This window comes from Drosophila santomea, chromosome 3R, assembly GCF_016746245.2.
Source record: "Drosophila santomea strain STO CAGO 1482 chromosome 3R, Prin_Dsan_1.1, whole genome shotgun sequence".
Taxonomy (NCBI): Eukaryota; Metazoa; Arthropoda; class Insecta; order Diptera; family Drosophilidae; genus Drosophila; species Drosophila santomea.
Genome location: NC_053019.2, coordinates 25621627 through 25630202, shown reverse-complemented (window position 1 = coordinate 25630202; position 8576 = coordinate 25621627). Strand labels below are relative to the sequence as shown.

Sequence of the window (8576 nt, the reverse complement as noted above, 5' to 3'; positions counted from 1 at the left end):
CGGACGATTGCTTTTAAAAGGCTACTATACTAATAATCGAAAACCAATTGAAGAAGTCCGTCCGGAAAATGTAATAAATGAAAATTAGGAAAATTTGATAATTAAAACGAATATTTTATTGCGTTTTATTGGACTAGAAAGTAAACATAATTCATCCAATCCGCTAATAGTGCCCATAACCATGATCACTGCAAAACAGCGTAAAAGGTTAATTTTCCCTATTACTATTAAAATAATTTGATTTTAATATATGAATAGTTCCATTAAAAACATTATAGAGTAAAATAGGTACTATGTGCTACCTTAAATAGCCAAATTTAAGGATCGAGAGCATAGGTTATCTCTAGATGGCCGGCAAAACGGAAAGCACCTCAATTTATTTGTACGGATATGTTCAACTAAAGCTGGTAAACGTACAACATAAAGCAAATACGCTGGTGCTCATAATTTATTTTTCAATTTCATGCAAAAGCCAAAACAATTTAAATCATTTTCTGAAGCGGAGTAATGCGATGGGAAGTGAAATACGAGCGTTTCCTTTATTATTTCATGTTCTGGCCCGCCCACAATTCATATAAAATAAACAGGTATTGACAAAAGCTTGCAAATCAAGGGCTTTCCCCCATAGCAAATTGTGCTTTTGCAGCACAATTCACAATTCACAACTCACATTCACATGTGAATCGCATGCTATCTCTTCGAAAATTGAAAATGGCGAAGGGAAAAAATGGGGCCTGGTTGCCTTGTCGCTGGAACCAAACGCTTTTCCGCCACGCTGCTCCTGGTGTTAGGCTATATTGTGTGGGTAATCGCATCCGCGATGATTGGTCCAAACTGGCCGGGCAACCCATTTCGAAATTCGCCGTAAACAACACCTTCGCTTCCCATTGGCACGCCGCGCAGACAAGGACAACCAGATCCGAGACCTGTTTTTGGGCAACAATGCCTTCTCCCTCAGCACACTAGATTGTGGATACTGGATATACCACCACCAAGCGGGTTGGGCATGTGTGCGAGAGCCAGCTCTCCGATCCGGTCTTGCTCTTTGCGAGCAGCCAGTTTTGTGTTCCATAAAACATGAAGTTTTGCTGCCCCTCGTATTAGTCTGAACGCTGCTGTCGCCGAGAAAACATCGCTCTAAAACTGAAATAAACTGCAATTTGAAGTACAACAAAACAATAGGGAATTAGGGAACTATTCGGTGCGGACGGAGAAACAAAACGATTGTGTGAACGATTTTGAAACGACTCTGCAATGCCACGCCCATTGAAAATGAGCTACGGTGATCAGAAGCCCCCATACTCGTACATATCATTAACGGCCATGGCCATAATACACTCGCCGCAACGACTTCTGCCGCTCAGTGAGATATATCGATTTATAATGGATCAGTTCCCCTACTACCGGAAGAATACGCAAAAATGGCAAAACTCATTGCGGCACAATCTCAGCTTCAACGATTGCTTCATCAAGGTACCAAGGAATGTGACCAAGGCCGGCAAGGGCTCCTACTGGACGCTCCATCCCATGGCCTTCGATATGTTCGAGAATGGCAGCCTGCTGCGGCGGCGAAAGCGTTTCCGTGTCAAGCAGCTCGAGAAGGATATATCAAACTGGAAATTAGCCGCCGCCAATACAGAGATGGTGACCCACTACCTGGACGACCAGCTAACGCAGCTGGCACTGGCCGATCCAGTGCGGCATGGTCATGTGCTTGGCAATGCAACTGCTGCTGCTGCTGCTGCTCAAATGTCGCCCTACGAGGCTGCGCCGCCGATCCTGCCGACGACTGTGACCCAACTTCCGGTGCGACCAAAGCGTGCCTTCACCATCGAGAGTCTGATGGCTCCGGATCCGGCGAGTTCGCCAAGTGAGGGATTAGTGCCCATGGAGTACGGCAGTGCAGATGCCGTCGCATTGGAAAAGCCGCCGTTCAACTTGCCCTTCAATTTCAACGAACTCGCCGCGCATTATCAGTTGTACTTGCCAAGTTTTTTCTACAACGGCCAATATGGCAACATACCTTGCTACCAGAAAACACCGCCGCTTTTTCATAATGGCCCGTTGCCCGTCTTTTGATTCAAAAAGTTATAGTTAAACTAGAGTTAAAGCATGCTATGTCTAAAACATACTCACTAGTGGTCCTATTATTGTAATCTTATGTTATTTACTTGTGTACTCATCGTATTTAAACAAAACCGTATTGTAATCAGTTGAGTTTGGAAGATCTCTAAAGTCAATAAAGAACTGCCCATAATCGTATTAATCGTATTGTTCAAACGGAGGTTTGTCAAGTTTAGATTTCATATTAGTTCCCCCATTAAAAAAAATGTGTAAAAACAATTGTTATTATCTCCGTCGTGAAGCCAAAACTGTGTTTATTTGCAGTTCCTGCTGCCACATGGAAGATACGTAACTAACATCTAATCTATTTGTTTCCCTAGATAATTGCAGCTCGAAAACAAACTACAGGTTGTAAATACATAAATAAACGCCGATTAATTCGATTACAGGTCGAAAATAGGTCCGCAATGGTTAACTTGCCTTCCTACCTTGTTTTGCAAATCATTTGCATCTTACACATGCACCACGTATTCGAATTGCTTTTGTTTCCATTAGCTGTCAATCATCCTTACATATGTTTGACTTCAACCCTAGTCGAAACACCTCGCTTTCGCCTCCATCCATACCCACATCCATATCCACATCCACATCCACATCCACATCCACGTCCACTTCCACATACATTATAAAACACCCATTTGAAGGAAGGAAGAGCGGGGTCGTCGGTCGATACGGCGCGGAATGTAGTTTGTTATGTCTTACAAGAAAGGTGGCCCCGACTTGGAAGCCGAATTCTGAAATACTCTGCGACAGTGCATGCTTCTTCCCATATAGATCTACAGAAAACATTTAAAGCAAAGATAGTTGGTAGTGGCTATGATCTAAGGTCCTGGGTCACAGGGTTCTTATTTTATCTTGCAAATAAAACGTACTCTTCAATACATCAGGCTATATTCAGCTAATTTAAATATGTCTATCCTTTTAAAGAAAGAAACGATCTTTCTAAAAACAATTTCCCACGTCTTAAATACTTGAAATATTAACATAGAAGTAACTTATTCAAAAGTTCGGGAACTCCTTTCTGCTAGGACCTTCTAATAATCACTTAAAGATTCAGTTTATATATGGACCTCTTCCTGCAGCAGAACCATACCTGCCAAACCAGGTTCCTTCTAATGAACCCTGGTGAACTCCATTTAGAGCAGGTTGATCCTTTTAGTGTTAATATTGGTAATCCTTTAGTTTAGCACTAGTATCAGTCAGTTAAAAAAATTTTGTGCCTACAACTAAAAATTTGTGCTTATGTAATCGTTTAATAAACATTAACAGTTATCTATGTACTTGCATATGTACATACCTGGATCCTAGTAATTGGCATCATTTTGGATTCAGAAACTGTGCACTCATATTGATTTAGATGATATTGAACAATATTTAACGTGTAATATTGGTTTGCGTACTTTCAATGCACTTAGTTCGTTTTAAAAGTCGTTAATTATTAAGAATCCAAATATAAATTCAGAACGTTGTGATCCGCGTCGATATACTTTTTTTAGATATCGAAAGTCGATAGGCAATCGGTTTGTTCCGGATAAATGATCAATTAATTACCAGATCAAAGTTCAAGCATGCCAAAATGAGTATTTTTTTAAATTTTTAAAAACCAATTCGATTTGCAGACAAATTTCATGACATTTTAAATCGTCTTAAGGCTCAAATCATCTTCACTTCGCTCTCATAAAGTACAATAGTAATTAATTATTATTTGAAATATTTTTGTTAAACTTTACTTCAGAACTTTCATATACATATTTCCCTCGTCCCGTTTCCAGTTCGTTCCCTGATAAAAAAAAGAGATTCGATTCGCTGGCCTTTTGCACTCGCTGAGCAGGCGGTCACACTGTAAATACCAAAAGCGCCGTTGTTTTTTAGGGCGTTTTAGCCACCTTACTTCTTTGTGGTTGTTTGCCTATCTACATTGCCATTTTGTAAATGTGAGTGTACCAAATTTCTGTAAGACAATTTATCCATTAACCGTTCGATTATGTTGAATTCTGTGTGCGAACTGAGCCCAAAATGTTATGTTTGTCTCGTCACCCGCCTCGCCTAGCCCATTGACCACTTGCACGTCCACGGATAGATGATATAGACGCGAATTGGCCCGAACCCGAAGTCTGAACCCAAAACTCCGTTAGTCCTTTGTTGATGGTAATCGTGCATTGGAGGAGAGAAATCGAAATCAAAATCGAAATCGTTAGCATTCCGTAGAGGCATTCGAGGCACGGAGCGAGCATGTTCAGTATCAGCGAGCTCTGTTGCATGTTTTGCTGCCCCCCGTGTCCGGGTCCCATTGCGGCCAAGTTGGCCTTCCAGCCGCCGGAGCCCACGTACAAATTGACCCCGGCGGACGATACCAATATCCGCTATAACCTGCAGTTGTTCGACCGCGCCGAATGGCAGTACTCCGAACGTGAGAAATCAAAAGTGGAAGCCTTCTTTACGCGCACCTCGCGTGGCAACCTGATCACCTGCATCTATGTCAGGTGCAGCAAGAATGCCAAGTACACGCTGCTCTTCTCCCACGGGAATGCAGTGGATTTGGGCCAGATGAGCAGTTTCTACCTAACACTGGGCTCCCAAATCAATTGCAACATATTTGGGTACGACTACTCCGGCTACGGAATGAGTGGCGGCAAGCCATCCGAGAAGAATCTGTATGCGGACATAGAGGCTGCCTGGCAGGCAATGAGAACCAGGTAAGCACTTCTAATTTGCCCCGCTGATTCCGCTTTGCTAAACCGTCATGTACCCTTTAACCAGATTCAACATCAGCCCGGAGACAATCATCTTGTATGGGCAGAGCATTGGCACTGTGCCCACTGTGGACCTGGCCTCGCGTCACGAGGTCGGCGCTGTGATACTCCATTCGCCGCTGATGTCCGGCCTAAGGGTCGTCTTTAGGAACACAAAGAGAACCTGGTTCTTTGACGCCTTCCCCAGGTAAGATAATTTGCGATAATTCGCTGATTTGCGATCGTAACCAATTCTGATGTTATCGGATTTCCACGCAGCATTGATAAGGTGGCTAAGGTAAAGGCTCCGGTTCTGGTTATTCACGGCACCGATGATGAGGTCATTGACTTTTCCCATGGCATCGGAATCTACGAGCGGTGTCCTAAGACTGTCGAGCCGTTTTGGGTGGAGGTAATTACTCTTGATTGATTACCTGCCTAGAGCAGGTTATGCACTTGTTAATCAGCATTGTAACCGGAATAATTATTGCTTTTATTCATTTATAATAGTCTAGCATTTTACCTGATATCGATTGTGTCTCGTATCGGGCTTAAAGCTTTTCATAAACATTTAGCAATGGGATCTCGTCGTTGCAATGCAAAACTTAACATAACAGCAATGGGATCTCATCGTATCGATTTTTATTTATTTATTTAATGATACGTCTTGAAACTTAGCCTAATTTGCAAACTCATGAAAAACTTTTATTTCAGGGTGCTGGGCATAATGATGTGGAACTGCATCCGCATTATTACGAGCGACTGCGCAAGTTTCTTTCGGTGGAACTCGTCAAATGACAATTAAAGAATAATGTGGACGGAGGCGTTAGCGACACTACATCGGGTGTAATATCTAATTCAAACCCTGCCGCCGGTAGTACGTCCCTAAGTTCAAAACACCCAAACCCTGCCCCGGCAGCAGGAAGCGAAACAAGTAAAAAGAATGTGGAAACAAATGTCAAACGGATTGAAAACGATGGTTTGTAATTAACTATAAGTATTGAAATGTAATTATTTATCCAGCTGCATCAATACATTCGAGAATTGCATTTTAACAAAGATTATAAATAGTTATCAGGAGACTTGCACCAAGATCGATCCCCATTCTTACAGCATTGTGATCCTGGTCCCCGTATTAATTGAATAAGCATAGGTCATCTTATCATCTTATACTTAACCATATTGGTAGGCAAATTAAACACGTAACCGCATTAAGTTCTAAAACGATCTATAAGCAATATGCTTCAGTAATATGGTTTTAAAATGTAAGGACAAAAAGTTTGAATAAAGTAATTTTTTGATACTTTGAAAGTAAACCGTTTTCTACTTGCAACCACTTTATTGTTTGGCTTCAGCGCTTTTAGGAAAAACAGTGAATATATTTTTGCTATTTTTAATTTCTAACTTTCTCTCTCTTTTCTAATCAGCTACCTGATAACATCTAATGTGTGTGTTCGCTCTTCTTACAGGTGCCTCAAATTCCAGCCAGAGTTCTACTAAAGCTCTCGAGCAGAAGTTTCTTTAGCAAAAACAGTCGGGCTCGTATTCAAAAGCCCAACCCTTCTCACCACAGTTCCCAAGCAGGGAATTATCAAGCAAATCGTGCGGAAACAGACATAGCAAACAAAATAGGAAAGAAGACCCCCCACCATTAACTGATATAAAGTCGAATGGCTTTTTTGTTTCTCGATTAAAACAACCAAATATTGCTCCAACACTTCCAGTACTCTCTCCACATTCACCCATGAATGCTAACATACATCTAAATAGCCAGCATACCCAACTTTCCGGTCGATATCTAAATAACAAAGTGTCCCAACAACTCGACGCTGAAAGTATAAAAAGAGTGGCATCCAACAGATCTCTAAAGGACTGTCAAAACGTCTTATCCATTTCATCAACTCTAATATGCAACTGTGAGAAGGGCCACAAATCGAATGGTTCAGAATCCGAAACAAATGAAGAAATCAAAATTAAGCTGAGTTCAGATACTGGTAACAAGTCTACCATTAGTAAATTCAAAGACCCGAAACTGTCATCAGCATTGGAAAAAAACACAATAGATAATTCAAACGATGGGTGCTTGCAATTGAAAAGTGTAATTGGAAAGGATGCAAAATCGCTGTCCCCGAGACTGACGTTACACAAGAGTGGTTTTCAACAGGCCATCATAATCTCCGACGACAGTGAGATCACGAAGTCTTCTCGATTAGATTCCCAAAAGGCACGACAGCTCTCCAGTAATTCAGACAATCAATTCTATCGACAGCTTACCCATAAAATTAGCAAATCGGAGCAAACTTCCCCCAACAACTTGGAGTTAGACAAAGCTAACTTTCTTTATGATACAAACAATAGGAGTACGGGCTGTTTGGTGTATCCTTCGGATCCATGGATAAAGAATTCGCACATTAAGAACAGCTTGTCCCCCAAAATGGAAAAGTATTCAAACAACATGCATCACAATATCGATCCGTGGGTCAAGAGACAAACAGACGCTGCTGTGGAAGTCTCACGGCTTCCCAAAAAAAATATTTACCGCGAGAAATCCCTTTCTTCCATAAACAACAAATTAATTTCGACCAGAACTGAGAAATCAAAGTGTGCAAAGCCGCAGTTGAAGCATTCTAAAACGGAGCAGGACGACGATCAAGTATTTTTAAATGAGCCAGGATTGCTTTTTGCTCCATTCTCTCCACAATATCGCAATACGCCGCATAAAATTTGGTCACTCGACCAGCCTTCTAATGATCTGAGAGCCAACATTCAAAGCAAATCAGCTAGTTTTTTACCGGACAAGGTGAAGGAGATAACCAGTCCATTGCCGAACCATATTAGAAAATCTGTACAACAAAACCATAGTAATTTGCTTTGTCCAAACGATCAAGCAAGATCATTGCTTCAAGTAGAGAAATTGCATTCTAGACATAGCTCCCTATCGATTCCCACTCAATCAAAGGAGGAACTCCCCCTGAATATCCGCCGACTGTCCGAGCAGATCCGTGAACCGCCTTTGGAGAAGAACATCTCTTTGTCCCTCAGCGATCGTAATGTAAGTAAAATTCCCACATCTGATGGCGTGGCTGAGGCTCACCTGGTTGCTCCTCACAAGACGGATAAATTTTATGTGAGTCGGGATGCCGCAGTGCAGAGTACCAGCCACCTTGAAGACTTTATCTCCCTCAAACGAGTCCCCAAAGATTCCACAACTGTTAATAATGTAAACCCCTTTACGAGTACTTATAAGCCTGATCCACTTTTAGAAACCACCTGTTAAAACCATTTGCTAGGAAGCCGAAAACTGAAAGCCGATATTAAAGTGTCTCTGCATAGTTCATTCATAGGTCATGAAAATTTACAAAAAATATAAAACCACAAGAAAGCATACATATACATATATGTCTTATATATCAATCGAATCTAAATATGATTAATAAACAAGTAATAAATAATATTTTTAGTAGTACCTTAAGTTTGAAATTTTTACAGTGATTTTGCATTTATATTAAGTAACACTATAATGCCCTGCCAACAATATGGGGCTGAGTTCTAGGCTTAACTACATTCGCAAGCATATATATGTGTGTAATAGTGTATTTTTTCCTCATTTTATTGTCATTTTACATATTTGTTGTAATACATTTTATAGTAATAAAATCTTTATAAAGAGCTAAGTAATGCATCTAGTTATTTTTCATTGGCCTGCTGTGGGGTGTTTAA

The 8576-nt window shown here is 41.0% G+C and overlaps 3 protein-coding genes across 3 annotated transcripts; all 3 read left to right on the top strand.

Annotated features, from left to right (window-relative positions):
* Positions 1-1124: 1124 nt before the first annotated feature.
* Positions 1125-2203, top strand: LOC120452261 (fork head domain-containing protein FD5). Its single transcript, XM_039636391.1, has one exon. It carries the CDS (start codon positions 1255-1257, stop codon positions 2077-2079), a length of 825 nt encoding a protein of 274 aa, XP_039492325.1. The 5' UTR covers positions 1125-1254; the 3' UTR covers positions 2080-2203.
* A 1742-nt stretch (positions 2204-3945) lies between these two features.
* LOC120452076 (alpha/beta hydrolase domain-containing protein 17B) lies at positions 3946-5711 on the top strand. The gene is made up of 5 exons (XM_039636140.1): positions 3946-4058; positions 4175-4820; positions 4885-5064; positions 5136-5268; positions 5571-5711. The coding sequence occupies exons 2-5, from the start codon at positions 4357-4359 to the stop codon at positions 5652-5654; spliced, it is 861 nt and encodes a 286-aa protein (XP_039492074.1). The 5' UTR covers positions 3946-4058; positions 4175-4356; the 3' UTR covers positions 5655-5711.
* Positions 5712-6534: 823 nt separating this feature from the next.
* LOC120452075 lies at positions 6535-8530 on the top strand. The gene has a single exon (XM_039636139.2). The coding sequence runs from the start codon at positions 6601-6603 to the stop codon at positions 8131-8133; it is 1533 nt and encodes a 510-aa protein (XP_039492073.1). The 5' UTR covers positions 6535-6600; the 3' UTR covers positions 8134-8530.
* Positions 8531-8576: the final 46 nt, after the last annotated feature.

Bases quoted from the DNA above. Each gene is read 5' to 3' on its own strand.
- LOC120452261 (XM_039636391.1), top strand. From the start codon at position 1,255: ATGCCACGCCCATTGAAAATGAGCTACGGTGATCAGAAGCCCCCATAC.
- LOC120452076 (XM_039636140.1), top strand. From the start codon at position 4,357: ATGTTCAGTATCAGCGAGCTCTGTTGCATGTTTTGCTGCCCCCCGTGT. The intron at 5,065-5,135 runs GTAAGATAATTT...ATTTCCACGCAG, and splicing joins TTCTTTGACGCCTTCCCCAG to CATTGATAAGGTGGCTAAGG. The intron at 5,269-5,570 runs GTAATTACTCTT...CTTTTATTTCAG, and splicing joins TCGAGCCGTTTTGGGTGGAG to GGTGCTGGGCATAATGATGT.
- LOC120452075 (XM_039636139.2), top strand. From the start codon at position 6,601: ATGAATGCTAACATACATCTAAATAGCCAGCATACCCAACTTTCCGGT.